At 36.9% G+C, this 21,827-nt stretch overlaps 1 protein-coding gene across 5 annotated transcripts in view; it reads right to left on the bottom strand.

Moving 5' to 3' along the window:
• Positions 1-21,827, bottom strand: part of LOC107582739 (dynamin-like 120 kDa protein, mitochondrial) — a 39,312-nt gene that overhangs the window by 13,883 nt on the left and 3,602 nt on the right. Inside the window, exons 5-29 of one of the 5 annotated variants that reach the window (XM_016268704.1) lie at positions 20,191-20,238; positions 18,358-18,446; positions 16,048-16,203; positions 13,953-14,006; positions 13,703-13,807; positions 13,505-13,591; positions 11,070-11,183; positions 10,892-10,972; positions 10,737-10,811; positions 10,563-10,634; positions 10,365-10,464; positions 10,138-10,268; positions 9,841-9,913; positions 9,681-9,753; positions 9,480-9,595; positions 7,655-7,719; positions 7,280-7,356; positions 6,147-6,312; positions 5,691-5,843; positions 5,472-5,580; positions 5,317-5,396; positions 5,039-5,179; positions 4,824-4,940; positions 4,423-4,516; positions 4,144-4,254 (exon numbers count right to left, since the gene is read on the bottom strand). In XM_016268704.1, the coding sequence (XP_016124190.1) occupies positions 4,144-4,254; positions 4,423-4,516; positions 4,824-4,940; positions 5,039-5,179; positions 5,317-5,396; positions 5,472-5,580; positions 5,691-5,843; positions 6,147-6,312; positions 7,280-7,356; positions 7,655-7,719; positions 9,480-9,595; positions 9,681-9,753; positions 9,841-9,913; positions 10,138-10,268; positions 10,365-10,464; positions 10,563-10,634; positions 10,737-10,811; positions 10,892-10,972; positions 11,070-11,183; positions 13,505-13,591; positions 13,703-13,807; positions 13,953-14,006; positions 16,048-16,203; positions 18,358-18,446; positions 20,191-20,238 (2,487 nt within the window). The remainder of the gene's footprint in view (positions 1-4,143; positions 4,255-4,422; positions 4,517-4,823; positions 4,941-5,038; positions 5,180-5,316; positions 5,397-5,471; positions 5,581-5,690; positions 5,844-6,146; positions 6,313-7,279; positions 7,357-7,654; positions 7,720-9,479; positions 9,596-9,680; positions 9,754-9,840; positions 9,914-10,137; positions 10,269-10,364; positions 10,465-10,562; positions 10,635-10,736; positions 10,812-10,891; positions 10,973-11,069; positions 11,184-13,504; positions 13,592-13,702; positions 13,808-13,952; positions 14,007-16,047; positions 16,204-18,357; positions 18,447-20,190; positions 20,239-21,827) is intronic. The other 4 variants (XM_016268705.1, XM_016268707.1, XM_016268706.1 and 1 more) reach the window with 4 other exon arrangements.

Below are 21,827 nucleotides of genomic sequence, written 5' to 3'. Positions count from 1 at the left end.
TTCCACCAGTGAGAATTATTAAATATTACAGGGCATTACATTTACTTTACTTCATTTTTTACTTATAAAAAAATTTATTTAAAAATGCTTAATTTAGCTTTTTTCTTTTTTATTTAAAAACAAAATTAAGTATTTTTAAAGTCACAAAGTTAAGTAAATATGCTAACGGCATTTACGCTGTTAATCTCAAAAGTGACCACTCTGACAGGCCTAATTATTACTTTTACTAAACGCAGCATTGTTTTTCATATCATGGCAACAACAATCCAAAACCTGTCACTGCAGCCCGCTCTCTCTCTCTCTCTCTCTCTCTCTCTCTCAGAAAGACTGACTGCACTTTAATAAGAGTGACCATGTGTTTTGTGCAGTGGCAACAGCTAGGGCACTGATGCATGCATGCATGCCCAGACTTGCTTTTATTAGCATAACAGCCACTTCTTGGGAGGTCATGCTTGTGTTTTCCCTAAGTGCTGGTTGTCCACCAGGCAATGTCATGCTTTAAAGCACAGGAATCTACTCTAAGGGTTACCCAATGCCAAGCATCGGCTTAAACAGTAGAGGGCCTGACATCTACTTAGACTAGTGGACATGCTCACAGGACCAAAAAAGCCCAACATCCTGGTCTTTATATTTAGGCAGGTACAAAAGCAGACAAAACAGATCAAGCCCACTTTGCTTTAATTCTGTCCTATAAGACTGTTTCCTAAATACTTAAAGGTGCAGTAGGAGATCTTGGAAAATGCTAACTTTAGCCTGACAGCACTGAAAGCAAACGTCCCACCCTCCCTGCAATCGCCGTCCAAAGCCACGCCCCCTGAACGCATATACGCTCACATACCAGAATACCAGAGACAACATTACTACAATAGGCTACATCAGCGGTTCCCAATTCCAGTCCTTGCACTGGATGTGAAGACGTGTGTGTGTGTGTGTGTGTGTGTGTGTGTGTGTGTGTGTGTGTGAGTGTGATGTGTGTGAAGACGCAGCGCAAATCCGTGAACGAATGTTCTGAAGTGAAGTAAACTTCAACGGATTTCCCCTGCTCAGAGAGTAGGGAGCAATGAACACTGTGTAGGGATCATATCGATTGGAACACAGTTCATGCACGTAGCTCACTTCTAACGAGCTGGTTATCTGAATAGGGTGTGTAATCTAAGCGAGACATGCAAAATATGCAGAGCTGGGGGGCGCGAGGACAGGAATTGGGAACTGCTGGGCTACATCATGTGTCATTCACCGGTGAGAAAACTTTAAAAGTACTACAATACCAGGAAGGAAGATCGGGTTGTTGATGTTTGTCTGCCATTCTCGCTCTGTCTGCACAGTGTGCGTGAACGTGCTGATGACGTATCCTGTCTGCGCGAACAGGGTGCTGCAGAGGTATGCTAATACATATGTTGACAGGCAGGTAGGAAAGCAAATTAAAACGCTCGGACCGAGGGACAAACATTTCTTGGTCATACGCCTTCCACAGAATATATAAATACAGATAAATACATTTAGACCACTTAACTTAATGATTGCTATTGTGATGTGAAGAGACTTTCAACCAGCATAACAAAAAATGTTTCTGAAGACAATCACCTATTGCACCTTTAAGGCCTGTTCACACCAAGAACGATAATAATAAAGATACTATAACAATATTAGAGTCCACACTAATGCACAATAATATTGTTTAATATAAGCACAAGCTTTGGGTGGATTCTGATTTGCTGTCAATGTATTTATCGTTCATTAGCTTGATTAAAATCATTCTGAAAGTGATTACAATATCATTTCTCTGTGCCATGAAAGTTGTAGTTGTGGTGTGGACTTCCCCATTCTCATAGTGGGGAAACTTTATAAACTTTATAGTTATCGTTTATTATAGGGATGCACGATATATCGGCCACCATATCGGTATCGGCCCATATCGGCTCATTTTTTCTGTTATCGGTATCGGCCTGATAAGAAAATTTGGCCGATATCTTAAAGCCGATAAATAATGCATTATTTCCTTCAGAGACACTTCAGATGCGCGCTGTTCGTTTGCAGCCTTTTGTGCAATTGTACATTGTAATATTGTGTTTATTTGATGTATATCTGATTTATCTCATATAGAATGCGTTTGGTTAAGTTAAAAGAGCGCTTCAGTTTACCGGTGATCGTCTTTAGCTCAGCGCACGCAGTTCAAACAGCAGTGCACAACATTAATAACTATGATTGGGAATGTCGTGTATATAACATTCTAATGAGAACATTATTATAATAAAACGTTGTGAATTATTTGGGTTTAGTTGCCGTGTTTCAGCGCGTTGTTATGGGAAGAGCGCATCCACAACAGGATCACACATTCTGACTATAGCATGCAATAACTGCGTCATTTTGTACATATATAAGTTGTAATATTATGTTTATGTTGTATTAATATTAATCTCAGGATGCATTTCCTTGAGTTAAATAAGCTGCCAGCAAAACGCTTCAGTTTACCGTATTCATTCAGCTCTTCAGCTTCAGCACGCGCAGCTCAACGGCTGCTATTTAAAACAGTGGTATTAATTTTTTACTTTTTCAAAATCATTGATATATTATTAATAACAACAACCACTTGTATTTTTCTCTTATTATTTTCATCAACAATATGGTTTAGTAATTAAAATCATTTAATTATTGTCCGTGCAGAGGCTATTCCGTTTTATTGATCTATGGCGCATTCATTTTGATTCTTTACACGTGTAATGATGTCCAGTGACTTGTTTGCATTATTTATGCATAATTTTATTTATTTGTAAGACTTTTTTATGACTAAATTTGGTAATGGGAGAGTAAAAATATTTTTAAAACGTACACCGTTTAAACTAGGCTGCTTATGTTGAAGTGTTTGGGATGTGGCTTTTAATGATGAGACCTTTTTTGTAATCAGGCTCTCAAAAAGTATATAACAATTTGGATATAGATTTATCGGCCAACATATCGGTTATCGGCTTTAAAAAATAAAAAATAATCGGTTATCGGTATCGGCCAAAATTTTCATATCGGTGCATCCCTAGTTTATTATGGTCCTTGGTGTGAACAGGCAGAATATATAAAACTGCATATCAAAAGATCTGGGTGAATGTCTTTGCAAAGATTCAATGCTTTATTGACTGATAAATACATTTTTGAAAGATATTTGTTGAGTTATGGGACATAATCACTTCAGTCATGCTTTTTTTTCAGTCCACTGCAAATACACTTAAGCTCATCAACCTATTCAAAAGAGGCCGTGCTCAGTAAGCATTTAGAGAGGCCTCTTATATACGCAAAGAAATTCTTCATCAAAAAGCCAGAGAGGCTCTTTATGACTCAAGACACTGTATGGGCAGACCATTGTGTCTCAGCACACATTAACCTGGGCGGCAGTCACAGTAATGACAGTATGTGTGTGCGAGTCGTGTGTCTGCGCGAGATCAAGTCTGAGCATGTCAGTCGTGCCTCCACAAATTGCTGCTTTAATCAACAGTGTTTTTAACAGTAACCAGGGCTGAAGACATGACAGACAGCAGGCAGTGCGCAGCCAGGAGCTCTCTCACACTGTGAAGGGCAATTAAGGGTTCAAGCCTCAACAGAGGAAGGAACAGGAAAAAAATAAGGGGGAGTGTGAGAGTGAAGAGAATGTGGAAAGCTGTCCGTAGCCTATTCAGAACTAATATCACTTAAAATGAGTTAGAAGGTACAACGGAAAAAAGTGTTGGAAAGAGCGGAATTTCGACCGCATACACCTGACACTGAAGTACAAATGGGTTTGGCCCTTTTAAAAAAAACTTCAAATGTGAGAAATGCTTAGAAATAGATAAGGAGGGAAGCTGATTTGAATATCCATTTAGACTCAACACACAACAATAAAATAAATAAATAAATAAAGATCAACTGAATTGTTGCACTAAAAATTATGTAAAATACACATCAAAAGTTTTCCAAAAAAATCTAATATTAAAGAATTTTATAAATGCAACATGAATGGAAATGTAATGCTGGAGTAAAATTTGATAAATGGATAAATTATCCATTATAGATAAAATGAAAGTACTCAAGTGCAAAACAACACTGCCCTCTGGTGGTCACCCTGCCTTACTGCTGTTTCACGGGCTAAACCAGGAGAAAGTAGGAGGATGGACTTACTGAGGTCTTCTGCCAACTGAACCCTCCTGCCTGTGATCAGCTGGACTTTCTTCGCAGTATCTTCTCCAAAGTCCTCCAATACTTCTTTAACGTTCTTCTCCAAGCGCCGCACTGTACAAACAATTTTTTTCAATTCACCGATTTGTTTTGATTGAACGTGGAACGTAATGATAGTAGTCTCAGTCACTGATCCCCCCCACTGAAGCCTGTTTAATTTATGATATGAGATGATTTGTGCCAAGCAACCAGAACTGAAGACTTGAGAACCCACAGACGTACCTTCTGTATTAGTGAGCTGTTGTCTAAGAGTATTGGCTGTGATAGCCAGCATCCTCTGGATCCTCCAGAATAGAACCACATCATTGCACTCAAGCTGGAATACAGAGAAATAAGTGAAACCATTAGGTAAATAGACCCTTTTAACATGACCCAACACTAAAACAAACTGCTATTACATTTTACAGAAATTGTGTTTGTTTAAAGTATGGAAGCACAACATTTTCTTTGGCTGAAAGATTCTATTCTACAAAGAGTGCAAATGACTTTTCTTTTATTATGGATAATTTATCATATTTAGTTAAATGAATTAAAACAAATGTATTTTCCTTAAACATTCTCAAAAGAGAACACTTTGGGAGAACCTAATTAAGAAAATTTTACTAAAAAGGCATTTTCTCTACCTCAGAGTCCACAAAGTGCCTCTGGTAGTAGTAGAAACCTCGCCGGCAGAGGTTACAATGTAGTAACGCCTTCTGCAGGAAATGACGTCGAAACAATTGGTGCCACGTGTCCTTGATCTGCAGAGAGAAATCATTTAAACATGCATTAGTAAAAAAGCATTAAATCAGATGTGCAGATAGCAATGTTAGATATTCTCTCCCAGGGTCTCACTTACCAGTACAGGGTCCACTTCCACTCCTCGGGCCTCCAGGTTTTTGCGCACTGTAGTGACCTCATCATTGGCCAGGTAGGCTGTGTGATCCTCATGCAGCTTCAACAGACGCTCCAACTCGTTTTTGGTCTCATTACGTATGTGCTAGAGTTAGAAAACAAAATTGTGTCGACTCTCTTTTCACTAGCACCTATAGTAATGTCACAAACTGACACTAAAATCTGGCTCCAAGATCATAAAAATGGACCAAAAAACAATTTTTATAGTGTTGTCTGCTCAACCTGCTCTGGTGTTCGATTTTTCCAGCTCAACCACCTCTGCTTCCAGTCTGGCCCCACCATATCTGCTATTACTGAGTCAGCTGCAACACAGGAAGATGAGTCACACACTCCATAGACTGATAGACAAGAAAGGGTTTTATGAGGGGTAGACATACTGTCTTTAAGGCGAGACTGTAGCGTTTCCTCCATGAAATGAATAGCGGCATCCCACTGGGGCTTGTCTGTGATAGAACGATCCTCCAGAGCGTTGTGCTGAATCACTCTCTGTACCGCACACATGTAAGTAACATTTACTGACAACCCTCAAGAAACAACTGTGTGCTACATTAGTAAAATAATCAACTATTTCTGATAATTATATATGTTCTATTTACCAAGCTGTCCATGGCTCTTTCGTTCCATTTGTGTCGTTTGATGCTCTCATCCTTGACAGCTTCCTTAAGCTTATCAAAGATGTCATCCTGGTCTTTCCCTTTGTACTCTGCCATGAAGCGGGCAAACTCCTCCTGCAACGTCTCCCAAGCAACCTGAGTAGCAAAGAAAACAGATATTTAAATTGGATGAGAGAAATATGTTATTTTCACATGATGTTATAGAGCTCTGTAAAATAATATAATATAAATAAAAGTTTGGGGTCAGTAAGACTTTTTTTTAAGAAATTCCAACTTTAATTCAGCAAGGACGCATTACATATCAAGAGATTTGTATTGTCACATATAATATGTAATATAATATAAGCATTTCACATTTTTTACCTGATGATTTAAGAAATCTAACTACCAACTATCAGCACTATCAGTGTTTCATTAGAACTATCAGTGTTTCATTACCTCCAGTGCTTTATGAGGAAGTTGTTTATCAGTCCATTGCTTGAGTTTGATGTCTACAGTGGTGTTGAAAGTGCCTGAGTTAATGGTCTGGGCGGCAGGCAGGTAGATGTTCTCAATAACATGTGTCGAGACTCTTTCCCAGAGCTTCTTCTGTAAGATGGACTCCCTAAAATGACATAAAAATTATGTTTGGTAATTCTTAAAATATACATGAGCAAGCTGCTATCAAATGGAGACCAAGAGCACAATAATCAATGCTAATTATGTTATTTTCCGTTCTCTCAACCATTAAATAATGTCAAAATTTTACTTCACAATTCTAAAAAGTCGTTGACTTGACATTAAGACAAAGATGAGAATAGGGTGACAGGTCAAGCTCATTTATCATAAAAGGAAAGCATATTTCATAGCTTCCTGTTTGCTTTGTTCTAGTGTGGTACATCAATACACACACATCTCCAATAGCACCAAACTAGTGCTGCCCAGAGAAGCCACCCTCCAGCTATTCATCATGCCATTGATTTGAGAGGCTGATGGAGCACACTGGGCCCCCTACAAATATCTGATCCATTTCATTTAGCTTGCTCCTCTGGGTTTTAGGTTCATAACTCTGGGTACAGCTTGTAGCTTTGCAATCTGATGGTAGAGTCAACCCTGAAGCCATGGAGATGGAGATGTCGAGTTTCACATCTGCCAGCCAACAAAGAGTCGAAGATTGAGAATACCTCATTATTGGTTGTGGTTGTGTGGATGAACAGGATGTAACCTGTATGTATGTATATGTATGTATATGTATATGTATATGTATATGTATATGTATATATATATGTATGTATGTATATATATATATATATATATATATATATATATCCTGTTACTCACAAAGGTTTTTGACCTGGGATGCGTCAAATCATATGTTTATCAAAGCATAAATAACAAAATCAATATTAAATAATAAACAATGAAATTAAATGTATATACATATACATCCCCAATTAGATAGTAAGCAGAACAAAATTAGTAAGAAGTCATCCACACAGGATGCATGCTATGTAATTAATCTGATTCAATTTTTTTAATCAGTAGACAGCCCTACAATTAATTTTGTAGTTAATAAAAAGAGAAGTGCTCACCAGTGTTTTGGTGTAACCTGACTCAAGCTGATCACCTCATCCAAGATCTCATTTTTGGCCTTCTCATATAGCTCGTTCTATGAACGAAGAGCATGACATACACAATATAAAACATATACTTAATCTCATGAGGTCATAGGGCACATACGATTATTAATGCTGTCAAAGGTAATGTAGAGTATCTTCGTTATTTTTTTCTACTTTCATTTTGCATGACATTCTACTTTATTGAGATGCACCTGTATTAGGAACAATATTACGTTACTATATTCACTCATTTTGTTTTGATTTTTTGCCATACTTAAATTAGAATGTTGATCTGATGCTAAAAAAGACCTAAAAATCTAGAATAGTTAAGCAGGAGCCGATTCTTACCCTGTCCAGCTCTCGTAAGCGAGGATAGTTGTTCTTCCACTCAGTCTCCAGGTTAAATCGGGATGCTGGTCAACAGGCAACAGGAAGTAAAGTTCAATTTAGATTATTATTTTCATCAATATTGCCAAAAAATTTAAGGAAACTTTTTTTTAATCTGGAAGGTAACAAAAGGTTTTTTTTTTATTATTATTCTTTCATTTACTCATGTCATTCCAAACCTGTGTGAAAGGTTTTTTTGGTAACCAAAATTGTTTGTCCCATTGACATCTGAACAAACAACTGAAGTTAATGGGAACAGAAACTGTTTGGTTACCAACACTCTTCAAAATATCTTCTGTGTTACACAAATAAAGTAATCCATAGAGGTTTGGAATGACTTGAGGGTGAGTAAATGATGATATTTATTTCTGGGTGGACTATACCTTTAATATACTACATTTTATGGACAGCGTATATTACGTAAGGTCACTGTGAAATTTCAGTACCTCTAACAAACATGAGAAAAAATAAATATGATAAAAAAAAAACTGCAATAAGTAGGTCAGATGTAATTTAAACATGATCATTAGTAACCTGGCTATTATTCTCATACTTTAAAAAAATAAAACAATTCTAATTCTTTCTATAAAACAATGTGTTCAAATTTCACCAATAATAATAGAGAGAACTTTTGCTAAAACTTTTCAGTGACAGTAGCCCTGTTCCTCAGACACTTCCCATCTCCCTCTGTCTTGTTCCCCATACAGGAACACCAGACTATGCCGTGGCCATGATCAATGCACCTGGAGTCAGGTGTGCACTGTATCAGCAACCCCACGCTCCCCAGGGGCCCTGCATCCCCAGCATACACACGGCCCGGGTGTCTCGCTCACACAATGGAGATTACGCTAATTGCTCTGGTTATCGGGCTGGCCCCAGTGCAGCCGTGGAGATCGATAGCCCACACAAAGGTTTGAGAAGTGTCCTGGGTCAGGCAATAAATCTAGAGGCAGAGCATTAGCAGGGCTGGCCTGTTAATTGGCAGCGTGGAGGTCTACAGTGTGCCCTGTGCAGAACGTCTGAGCTGAGGTGAGGTGTGATGGCAATCAGCACGCACAGAACAGGGAAAGAGCTCTGCTGAGGTGGGTTTTAGAGTTAAGTGGCTGTCGAGCTGTTGCTTTGGATTCTATTAAGGTTTATTTACGGAGTCTCCTGAGAGCTGATGTGCACTCTGCTTCACAAAATGCCCTTGAAAATCAGCATCTTAATAGGGAATAAAAATAGCAATGATCAACTTAAAGGCCCAAAAGCACAGTTCTTGTGCCTTTTTTTATTTCAAGGTTTTCAGATGTGTCCTAATGTAGTAGTTATCAACGTTTTTGACTCCAAGGATCCTCATTATCCACTACAATAATCAAAGGCCCCATGACTTTTCCAGTTATTTTTCCAGCTTTAGTAGAAAAAGAAAAAAAATCCAAGATAGCGTTTCTGTGTCTTTCCAAAAGAGAAAAAAAAAAATACTGGGGGGGGGCATACATTTCAGTCTGTTCCTTGCAGAAGGATAGCATATGGCTTTAGAAAATTTCATGGGTTATGAGGTTTTATTCCATCTTTTTGGAACATGACCAATTTAATTCATATTTTTCTTGTATGGAAAAGTATAGCATGGACATCCTGCTTAATTTATTCTTTTGTGCTCCACAGAAAAAGAAAATGGGTCACATGTGGGTGAGTAGGCAGAATGTACATTTTTTAACAATCTGCGAACAATGCCTTTAAGATTTGTTAGTTGAAGTCATAGTATGAAACACAGTAATATAAGATCTGAATCTCTATTATATCTCACCTTTAAAGGCATCTGCTTGTTGTTCCACTGACTCCCTGACCATTTTCCAGAAGCAGTCTGACACAGCAAGACTGAGGTTCTTTGTGGTCACCTGATGAGCTTTCAACATGCCATCTCTTTAGCAGTTTGGGAAAAGATTGTCCAATCAAAATGTGACAGATTAAAGAAATACTAAGTTAGAAATATGCATTTGAGTCCTACCTCAGCAGTCTTGACTTCTGAAAGAAGTCCTCCTCATAGTCTTTGATGGAGTCTATGCTCTCATTAGAACTGCCTACAAAAGAATCATGGGTCTGAATGATTTTATCTAAGCGCAGCAAATTTCAAATGCAAAAGGTTTCTAGAAAGATCTCATGTTTACCTTTTCCAGTTACTACAGCAAAGTAGCCCAAAGCCTTCATTGGGAATAATTTGCCTTCAACTATTTGCTGGATCTACAAATGGGGGTGGAAGAATAATTTGAGGCAAACAACAAAATATATATATTTTTTTTTAATGAGGTGTAAAAAATTCCCATAAATGTCCTCATCTGCACATAACAGTAGTCAGTATTGCTTGCTTAGTGTCAGAGGGCACAAAAAGTCTCCCTCTAGTGGCTAATACAGTAAGTAACACACATCACTGAGAGTTCATGTAGTGAAATATCTAAAGGTCTTACTCTGCTTGAACTGGCTAGGTTCTTTTCTGCCAGGTCAACCTTTGTAAGGACAAAGATGGTCCTTTTGCCCTGAGGGTCCATCTGACTGACCAGATCAGTGACTATACTACGCTCTGCATCTACTGAGCCATCTGAAAGAGAAAAATAAAGCAAGAGACAGAGAATAAACAGTCTCGTCTTAATACAATGCTAGTGACAAATATTTTAATGAAAGTGTGAAAACTCACCCTGAATACAGAGGATGATGGCATTTGGATTCTGCATGTAGGCTTTACTAATGCTAAAAATGGTTTCTTTTGTGTCAGCAGCCATGCCAGCTGTCACAGTCTGTATACAAATGAAACAGTCGGTGACATCAAACATGTTCTGAATAGATGTATAAAGTTATGTGTTAAATTGTATAAAAAAATGAAGACAAAACTTACACTGATGACCCCTGGCAAGTCAACGAGCACCATTCTCTGGATTCCTGGACCCTTTACACTTAAAGAGATGGTCTAATAGAGAATAAAAAACACATGAATGATGAATATCAAAGTATCCGGGCAGATTCAAGTGTGAATGTTTTCACAAAAGCAGCAAAGGAAGGATGGTCTCACCTCAGGACTGACTGTCTGACCTTCCTTCACACTCTTCCTCATCCTGAGTTCAATCTCATGCCTCAATGCTGCAAGCTAGAAAAAATGATCTCAGTGATCTGACAAATACAGAAAATGACAAACTTGTGCTACATAATTTGAGTTAAGAAACCTACATCCTCCTCTTTCCCAAGGTCAAACTCACGAGTGCTGTCTTTAAACATTGCTACATGGTGAGGGCCTTCGCTCAATGTCACCTGTAGGTAAACACATCACAATTACTACAATATTTACTATATTATTATTATTCATGTGTCGAATAACTACTATCTGAGTGTAGTTTGTTTAATTCACCTTGACAGGAGATCTGGTCATCATTTCTCCAGAGCCTCTAGGAAAGATCCTAGCTTGAGCTATCATCTCCAACACACTGGTCTTTCCTGCACTCTGGTCTCCAACTACCACCACCTAGCGAAGAGAAGACAGAAGCTGGTTATGTCTGAACCATTAAGAGGCGTTTTATGAGATAGCATAAGAGGAAAATAATTAGCTTAATTTATTTCAATAAAAGATATATATATTAGGAGCTCCAAAATAGGGCGTGGCTTCCTCCCATTGACAGAGAGGCACATGACACGCATGCACAATTTTTTGCCCCAATCCACTTCAGTGCAAACTCCACCCCACAGCTGATTCTAAATATTTTATTGGTTGTTTCAATTAAAGTGTTGATTTCCTACACTATGCTACAAAAAATGCTAAACCCTAAACCTACCCCACACCTGACCCTAACCTTAAAGGGGTCATATGATGCGATTTAAATTTTTCCTTTCTCTTTGGAGTGTTACAAGCTGTTGGTGCATAAAGAAGATCTGTAAAGTTGCAAAGACTAAAGTCTCAAATCCAAACAGATATTCTTTATAAAAGTAAAGAGTCAGCCACGCCTACCTAAAACGGCTCGTTCTAACACACTCCCACATATCTACGTCACTATGTGGAAATATTAACACAATGCCGCCCAAATGTGCACGCAAAGAAAGGCGGCGTGGTTTCAGGAACGCAATAGTGTTGATGCAGCCATGTCAGGGAGACACTGTGTGTTTCAGTGCGATTGCAAAATCACTTTATTTAGTCTTCCAGAAGTAGATGCAATTAGGAATCATTGGTTATAATTTATTTACAACTGTACTGCATCATCACTGTATCTGTCACGCGACTCTGTTGCCCTTTCGGGCTTGAACTGATGGTAAAACTAACAACATTATTAACTGTCTTGATATTTACTTTGAAAGCTTGAAGCACGCGATTATGGTAAGGGGTGTTACATTTCCGACAAGTGCTTGCGTTGTTCGGCCAATCACAATGCATTGGGTCAGCTGGCCAATCAGAGCAGACTGCGCTTGTCAAAGGAGGGGGCTTTGTTGAAAACGACGTGTTTGAGAGAGGCGGGGCATAGAGGACCTACAATAATGTACAGTATTTGAAAAATAATGTGTTTTTTGAACATTAAAGCATGTCAACATATTCTGTTACACCAAATACACAAAATAATTATCTTTAAATTAGCATCATACGACCCCTTTAACCAGTGAAATTGACTGCACGGCGGGATTGGTGCTGAATAGCGTGGTAAAGAAAGTTGCAGTTCAGGAGATAAACAGTTAATAAGATTATGTGATATGAGATCATTCCGTAACTCCCCAACCGGACCTCACCGGACAATGGCACCTTTTTAGTTACACACAGCGTGACTACCCCCTCCTACCCTGCTAATTTGGAGCCCCGGGATGCCCCCGTTGCCCCGGGAGCTCGTAGGTGATTCCCGTTTATATCATTAAGCAGAGGTTCAAACTCCAGTCCGAACACCAATGGCCACGAGCTTGGCTCTGCTCTCACGGAGAATATTTATTTATATAGCATATTTTATTTCAGATGAACTAGAAACAATGTTTAATTTATAAAGTTTTATTTTGAAATGTAAGTCAATAACAATTGGCTTGAAGCCAGAGCCAATGGTGAAAGTTTTTGCGCAAGGAGACCCCGCCCCATTTTGGAGGTTCTGCCCACTTTTGGAGTTCACGCCCCATTTTGAAGATCTCCTATCTGCAGTTATATCTACTTGGGATCAGGAGGCGCTGGCTGGTGTGACTGAGTGGAGGCGGGACTAATTTGCATATTCAGAGATCAGCGTATAGTAAATGAGGCAAGGGTGTAGAGTTACATTCCAGCTATTTTAAGGCATGAGAAAATTATTTTCACAAGAAAAAACATTTAAATATGTCATTGTGATGATCAAAGATACGTTTTAAGGGATAAAATATTTGACTACAAGGGGACTTTAGGATTCACAAAAGTATGTGTGTGTGTGTGTGTGTGTGCGTGCATACATATAAACAGAAATTTTGATGACTACATCAAACTAATGAAAAAAGTACAACCATAAGAACAAATAAAATAAAAAACAGAGGTAAATAGCGTGTAAATGTGTATGTGTCAGTGGATATGTGCATACATGTGTCCATCTATGAATACGTATACTCAGATTACAGTAATGTATTATCATCAGCGAAGGGAATGTGTTTTCTACACTTTACCTGTAAACCTCTACATTTTATAGCAAATACATTTTGCAGCATACAAAATATATTATTTTGACAGAAAGCATATCCAGTTAATTGTTTAATCAAAAAATAATCTACACATCATTAGATTACCAAATTGCAATCCTAAAGCAAAGCTGTGTAAATATTTGACATTCTAAGAGAAGAATAAATAAGAATAGCACTGACCCTTGGCAGCTGATCTTGAGTATTGTAGTTGGAGTCATAATCTGAGAGAATGTCCAGGACCTCAGAGTACATATCAATCAAAGACTTCTGCACAGGATCAAAACCAAAAGAAATGCATCAGTGAAAGCCAACCATTTAAAAAATGGTTTTATTGCATGTATCAGTTTTATGCATAATTGAAGTAAGTTTAAATCTGACCTTGACTTTTCTTTGGTGAATACCCTTGTCATCTTTCTGCAATACGACTTTTCTCAGTTCTTTATTCTCCTTTTCCAGACGCTCCAGCAACCGTTGGTACTTCAACTATACAAGCATGAGAGAAATGGAATATAAAACACGTATAAACTGAATATGATAACAATAAATGAAAAGGCTACAAGGTTTAGTGTGGAAAAAAAACTGAAACCAAAAGCAAGGCTTAAAATCAATGACATATAACTGTTAATACCTGAGTTCGAAGAAGTTCTTCCTGAAGTTGGTCAATTTTTTCTTTATCAGATGACTGAAAGCACAAGAAACAATGTAGCAGACTATGAACATGTTATTTATTTTCAGGACAGCTGATCATCTTCCTAATATCCCCCTGTAAGAGCCACTGCACAAGCAATCCAAATCTCGTGCATTCAATTCCAGCAGGCAGCCCAGAAGAGGGAAGGCAAGTTAATGCAAAGAGAAGAAATTTCACTTCCAGGTTTTTCCAAGCATTTAATCAATCATTTGTTCTTCACACAAAATCACCACACTTCCAAAAAACTATTTGTAAAGGATGCTTAAATTATAAATCAATGCATCAAAGCGCTGAATCATTTCTTGGCCCGCACCTGTAATGCAATTGCTGAGTACCAAATCACAGAAAAGAAGTGAATGATTAGAGGAGAGAAGGACACAAAGGAAAACATCAAACACACAAACGCACATCTACATAAAAAAACAAGGATGTGTGATATGAAATTGCCTTTTATTACTGCTAAATAGCATGTCGTTTGCCTATGTGCAGAGGTAATTAGTTCTGGTATTAGGCAGGTTAATTTTGCTGGGCAACAGCTGAAGCAAAGTGCATTGCTCTCCATGAGGCAGGGCAGCATACCACTCCATGCAGTGAATATTAACTACATGTGGGACTGTGTAAATAAATGGGTTTGCATGAGCGAGGCAGAATCGGGTTTATCGCAAAAAATGCTAGTTATAGGTGCATAGCTAATATGATGCATTTTACTTTTAAAATAAAAACATGTTTAGAGCAGTGGTTTTTTGAAAGTTGCTTGAATGAAACATTGAAACATCTGACTAATACATGTTTTCAAAGTCACTCAGAATTTGATTGTTAAAACTCAATGACTATGGCACATACCGTGAGATTTAAAAGTCTGAGACCACCCTCAAAATCTGTGATTCAATATCTAAATTTAATTTAAACAATATAAACAGTCTTAAGCTGTAGGAATTTGCAGAAATATATACCAAGAAACACTACAGCACAAAACCAATGAGAAATATTTCATTCATAAAGATTTTGCACTATTTCTAGGTCACTAATAAAATTAGCAAATTTGTGACACTGATCATGTAAACCCAATTGTACAAAAGATACGATTTCCTTCCACTGAAGCTCACAAAACTCTTTTAAACATTCACAAATGGGGGAAAATTTGCCAAACCAAGTTGCCACAATAGAAAAAACTATTACAAGCTCTTCCCTAACATCTCTAAACAATAAAATAATGTTGAAATGAAATCACAAAAATGCACAAGGCAAGACAGAGTACAAAAATTTCAGATCATTGTTTGGCCAACAAATGTTGTAATTAATACATTAATAATATCTTAAACATTTCAGCTGGCTCTGACCTAACCTTACTGAAAAATACCCTTGAGACATGAGAACAAGTTCAATCTTTTATAAAAATCTAACTCAAAAATCTACCTATTACAAAAGTATGATATTGTAATTTTAGTTTGGTTGACAGAATTCCAAGTTATTCTAATTTAAGGAAGTTTTTATTTATATGTTTAAAGAGAAAAACTTCCTTTATGACAACTTCCCTCAACCAGCCCATTATCCCTGACTAAGAAATTGTTGTATTTATTGGTCTCAGACTTTGGACCCCAAGCTATGAGATGGAATAAGATCACAGTGAAATCTCGGTTTGGTGGAAAAAGCATGTAGGCATATAGATGCTCAGATCAAATTAATATACAAGTGCGGATTAAGCTGTCGCTTAGGATATGATCAATCCGAATGGCACCTACACTGGAGCTGCACATTTCAAAGATCTTGGATGGGTGGAGCTACTTATTTGGTTTGTAACTAGAGTATATTAAAGTTGTAGTTCTCTCACACCAGTTGTTAATACCTTCTCCATTCTGATAGCTATATTATAAAGATTAACATATTCATTATATTCAGCTAATAAGAATTTGGGAAAAATGTATTGCTGAGTGTCAAAAATTCACAAAATAGTTACAAAAGAATAGTGTGGGGCAGTCAAAGACTGTAATGAGAGCCACAGCATCAGAAGGGTGGTGGGGGAGTGGACCTTCACCTTGCGTTTGGACTGCGAGGTACTGGGGTTCGGGGCCGGGCTGGGACTGGGCTCACGCGGCGGAGGCGGAGCATTATTAGCTGCCGCCCGCCGCATTTCCTCCTCATGCTGCTGGATCTGCTGCTGAATGAGAATGAGCTCGCTGAGCAGTCCCTGCTGAGGGACGGCACAGAGACAGGCAATCAATCAACCTGCTTACCAACTAATAGGAGGACATGGCAGAGCTTTTGGGAAATGGTCCGCCTCACTTTAATATACTGCTTTGGTAATACAGTAATTTTTAATCTAACTCAGTTATGATGAACCTAAAATCTTGACGAGCAGAAAGAGACAACCGTAAGGGTCTCTCAGGAAAAGGCAGGGGGACGATCTGAACTGCGAAGATCAGAGGGATTTACAAACATTTATTAACACTAATGTAGAACCACATTCAAGACCAGCACTCACAGTCAGTATTGTCAAGCTGATATATAACTGCAGTAAAGACAATTCTAATAGCTTTTAATAGATGAACTAAAATCACATAAAATTACTGCTACTAAGGAAAGCGGGCATTTGAGGTACAATGATTTAGTTGCAGAGCAGTGCAAAGCCTGAAGCTGGAGAGAGCAAATGTGTATGTGTCATGTCTATCAAATCATGTCTTTCATACATGTCTTTCAAAAGCATGCTGCTTCTGTACATAGTTATGAATTTGCTTTCATAATTTTTCTTACATTATATATGCACATTACCATTTCAAAGTTTTTGAAAGAAGTCTTTTTTTATGCTTTAAGCTTCATTTATTTGTTTAAAATGTTGTAAAAATATTATTACAATTTAAAATAACTGTTTTCTATTTCAACATTTTAAAATGTAATTTATTCCTGTGATGGCAAAGCTGAATTTTTTAAGCAACCATTCCTCCAGTTTTGTGTATTATTAAATGATCCTTCATCACACACATTAAAAATTAAATCATTTAATATGCTAATTTGGTGCTCAAGAAACAATTACTATTAATGTTGAAAACAGCTGTGCTGCTTAATATTATGATGAAAACCGTGACGCATTTATGATTCTTTGATGAATAGAATGTTGAAAAGAACAGCATTTATTTGAAATCGAAATCTTTTGTAACATTACAAACACCTTTACTGTCATGTTTAATCAATTTAATGCATCCTTGCTGAATATAAGTTTAAATTACCTTAAAAAAAATCTCACTGACCACAAACATTTGAATGGTAATGTACATGCTTAGACTGCCAATATTACTGCTAAAAACTTTTCTGTTAAAGACATTTTATGGTCTACATCCTATTTGAAGTACGCTAATATGAAAAACTTGAATTAGTACTAATCTAACCTGAAAAGTGTTTAGCTTCAATGCAGATAATGAGGGATTTATGAGTGAGGAAACAAAGAAAATGAAAAAAACAAACAGAACACTGACATTAAACATTAAAATACCAAGGAGTGAATTCTTTGCTCTCAGAGAAGCAACAGTTTTTTTAAGAGAGAGTGTAATGGCCATGACAGACAAACATGTAGCTGAAAAAGACAGAAATTAATCTCCTGCAACAAGAGGTTGCAGGACAACATATGTGAACCTATTGCTAGAAAGGGATACAAACATATCTCTAATAGCCTTGATGCTCATCTGTCAATGGTTCAGCATGTAAATGGAGAAAAACAGACTTCTGCCCTATAGTGCACACTGAGAGAGACATTTCTTTCAAATAATATGAAGACATCCAAAAAGAGGTAAAATATCAGGAGCAAAGTAGACTACAGCACTGCTCACAAATAATTTCCACAAAAAAAAAAAACACACACCCAGGTATACTATATGGTCAAAAATAGGAGGACACTCTTCTAATCAACTGGTTTTGGCTAATTCAGTTACACTCATTACTAGCAACTTCATAAAAACAAGCACACAGCAATGCATAGACATCTGGAGCAGATTGGGGCCTTTTCTGCTCCAGTCTGACAGTCCACATACTTTTTAGCCATGTAGTGTATTTTCATTTATTATAGTGGGGGCAACTTAACTTCAGCATTAGCCAGGTGTCGCAAGCTACTAAAACAGTGTCCGTATTTAGCAGGTCTACAAAAGAGCCGTTTGTGTCTTGCAGTAAATAGTCCAAATAAATGCACAGCAGTTAGCAACTCAGTTAAAAGCCCAAGCAACACAGCTAGGCAGAAAAATGCAGGTAAAGAAACTTAAGCTGCTTTAATTATTATAATAGCTGAAGAACAAAAGCATCAAAAGGGCCATCGTATATCATGGTCGCGCTTGAGCATTCAGAAAAGAGAGTAATTTACCTTCTTAAACTGTTTATCGCTGCTGTCAGACATAGCTGCAGATGTTGGTGGGACATCAGTCACTCTCAGGGTTGATTCACCTGTGGTTTCTGAAAAAATAAATACATTTAAAAAAAAACATACACATGCAAATTATTTCTTCCATTTCTTGAAACACACATTTAGCATTTAGACTTTACACATTTAGAAAAAAAGAATTGCACATCAAGTGACAATAAAATTAGCATGCAAAAGCATATTATTTGCTTGCATTTTAAAGTAATTACATTGTCACCATTTCCCAAAGATACTCAAAGGTTTGAAAAGTAAATGGTGCAAAAGTGCTTGAGAAATAGTTTGTAAATAATCTAGGCACACTTTAAGAAGACCATATAATAGATAATAATATCATAGTTTTAGTGTAGTGATGATGAGAATATGAGAAAATATGTGCAATCTGCTATAGAAAACATGAATAAAATATGCATATTATATAAATTCCAGGTCTAAACAATCGCTCCTAGTCTAAGATGCTAAGAAAAAATTTCAGATTAGATGTTCAATAAGTGTACTTTACAAAACTCTTGAGCTGTAAGAACTTCAAACATATAGGATAAATTAGAAATAACAATGGAAAGAGAGAGCGACAAACACAGGGAATGGCCCACAAAATCTTAAGAGAGGAGAAGGTGAAGTCAAGGGACCAAGTGGCAAGACAATTAAAATCAGAAAGAAACCACACATTTACAGATACTGTTAGTGTCGGCAACTGCATCTGTAACTAACCCATGTTAACGGAATGCTTTAGCATCCATATTTAAAGATATTGGCTAAATTATAAAAAGACAAACTAATTAAAACTTGAGTCTTTGTAATCTAAATATAGTATTTGTAATCTAAACTAAATATACACTACAATTAAAAAGTTTGGGGTTAGTAAGTTTTTTTTTATTATTATTTATACTCAGCAAAGATGCATTAAATTGATCTTTAGTGACAGTAGGCACATTTACAGTGTTCCAAAAAAAATTTTTTTTTAAAGCATTTAAAAAAATGCTGAATAGAAGTGTCATGGTTGCCACAAAAATATTAAGCAACACAACCATTTTCAACTGTGATAAGAAATGTTTCTTGGGCACCAAATTAGCATATCATAATGATTTATGAAAGATCATATGACACTGAAGCCTGGCCGTAACTGCAGCTGAAAACAAAGCTTTGCCCTCATAGGAATAAATAAAACTAAATAACTACTTATTTCAAAAGCATTTTTTTTTTAAAAACGTACTGACCCCAAACTTTTGAAAGGTAGCATAAATAGCAATGCAACACCGTAACACCATGTCTAGACCGGACGTGAGCAGTGCGACGCGACAAATCAAACCCATTATAATCAGTAATGCTATCTATACTACATGCAGCGAGGTGCAACACAACAAATTCCCGACAGTAAACTGATGCCTCGTTCTATTTATGGCGTAACTGACACAAAGTTCAAATGATTTGCAATGGTCGCTTTCTCGCATCCAGTGTAGACAGCCTTTAGATGTTGCATCGTGGTGAGGAGTGACGTGACAACTGTTGTGTCCGGTGTAGACACAGTGTAACGCAACTGCAACAGCAGGCTCACTTTATGTTTTCAAACTGAGTTTTTGTGACATGAAGTAGTTGCTTTGTGCAGAAAAGGGATTTCTGACTAACAACATTATCATGATATTTTAAAGATCATTTCCTTTGATAAGGGGTTTTGCCGATCAATCATTAGAGGTGCACACCCCTTCAATTCAAACCCATTTCACGTCAATGTAGCAGTACAGGAGGAATGGGGGCACACTAAGTGAGGCGTTTACACACCTAATAACAGACGCAGACCAGATGCTCCATTGACTTCACTACCCAAACCTGTGAAGAACGTGAAGGGAGGGAGAGGAGGAGGGAGGAACAAGAGGAACAAATGAAATGAAAATAAAATAAAGACTGCAGGAAAAGTGTGAAGAGCTCATTCCATTGAACATTGGTTTGGGATTCTAGCAGACGAGAAGTGTCAGGTCTGTATACTGAGAAATATGTTAATGCAAACAAATAACTTGCGTGAATAACCTTAAATCATTTTATCATTAGGAAGATGCTGATTGTGCATATATGAAAGTGGTTATAAGCAATGCGCAGATGTTTTAAAACAGACTGTCCAAGAATATTCTAATTCATTCAGTTGATAGAAATCACAGAAAACAATTTTTTTTTAAATCTTCAAGTTCACACACACATTCACATAAACTCACACTTACAAAAAATACCATTGTAGTGCATTACGCTTTTTTAATTTTATATGGTTATATCCCTATTTTTTTTTTTTTTTTACAAAATATTGTAAAATGTACACAAACATTTGATTAATTGATCAAAAGTTTAGGGTCAGTAAAATTGTTTGAATGTTTTTGAAAGAACTCCCTTATTCTCACCAAGGCTAAATTTTTTTGATCAAAACTGTACATACAGTAAAAATAGTAATATTGTGAAATATTATTAAAATTTAAAATAGCTCTCTTCTATTTCAATTAATATTTAAATTGTAATAATTTATTCCCGAGACGGGAAAGCTACATCTTTTTAAGGAGCCATTACTCCAGTCTTCAGTGTCACATGATCCTTCAGAAATGATATGATGATCTGGTGCTCAAGAAACATTTCTAATTATTATCAATGTTGAAAAACAGTTCTGCTGCTCAATATTTTTGTGGAAACCATGATAATTTTTTTTCAGGATTCTTTGATAAATAAAAAAGTAAAAAACTGACATGTTGAATAAATTTATTAATTTCTTTATCTTTTATTTTTTTCTTACTGACCCCAAACATTTGAACAGCAGTATACCTTTCTAATTTACCTTTTTATTTAAAGCTGCAGTCCGTAAGTTTTGCCTCTTTGTTGCCATTTCTGTTTGAAAACCTGGAATTGCAGCTGTGTGCGGAATTATCTAGCTTGCGTGGGTTGTGAGTCGGCACGGCTCCAGCGCGGATGAATCTAATGTTCTGAAGAGTGTGTGGCTATCAGTCACCGCACTGGTGTGGATATTTACTGTACTTCACAATCACAGATTCTAGCCTACATCTTGGAATATATGACCCAAATAAGAATTTTCACCGTATATTGCCATCTGAACAAGTAACAAGTCTGCCACGTTTGTTCTGACCAACTGAGGAAAAAAGCATTACCATAAATCTCGCTACTAATGGTGATTAAATCTAAAGATCGCTTAGCTCATATCACATCAAACCATTCAAATTATTATACTTTATTCTCAAATGATTAATGTTAACAACATCAGCATTGGTGACTAATTGTCATACTCTTCGAATTTCATATTAAGAAATTATTTTAACCCAAAAAGCTAATTGTGCTCCCTTCAAACTGGTTCTCTTTAAAATACAAATCTTTGTAATCCCAGGCTCTCTGTAATCAGAAGCACATTTATAACTGGAATATAATTT

The sequence above is a fragment of the Sinocyclocheilus grahami genome, unplaced genomic scaffold (assembly GCF_001515645.1).
Source record: "Sinocyclocheilus grahami isolate Dianchi unplaced genomic scaffold, SAMN03320097.WGS_v1.1 scaffold47.1, whole genome shotgun sequence".
Lineage (NCBI taxonomy): Eukaryota > Metazoa > Chordata > Actinopteri > Cypriniformes > Cyprinidae > Sinocyclocheilus > Sinocyclocheilus grahami.
The sequence above is the reverse complement of the archived record's forward strand: the minus strand, read 5'-3'. Positions and strand labels throughout refer to the sequence as shown.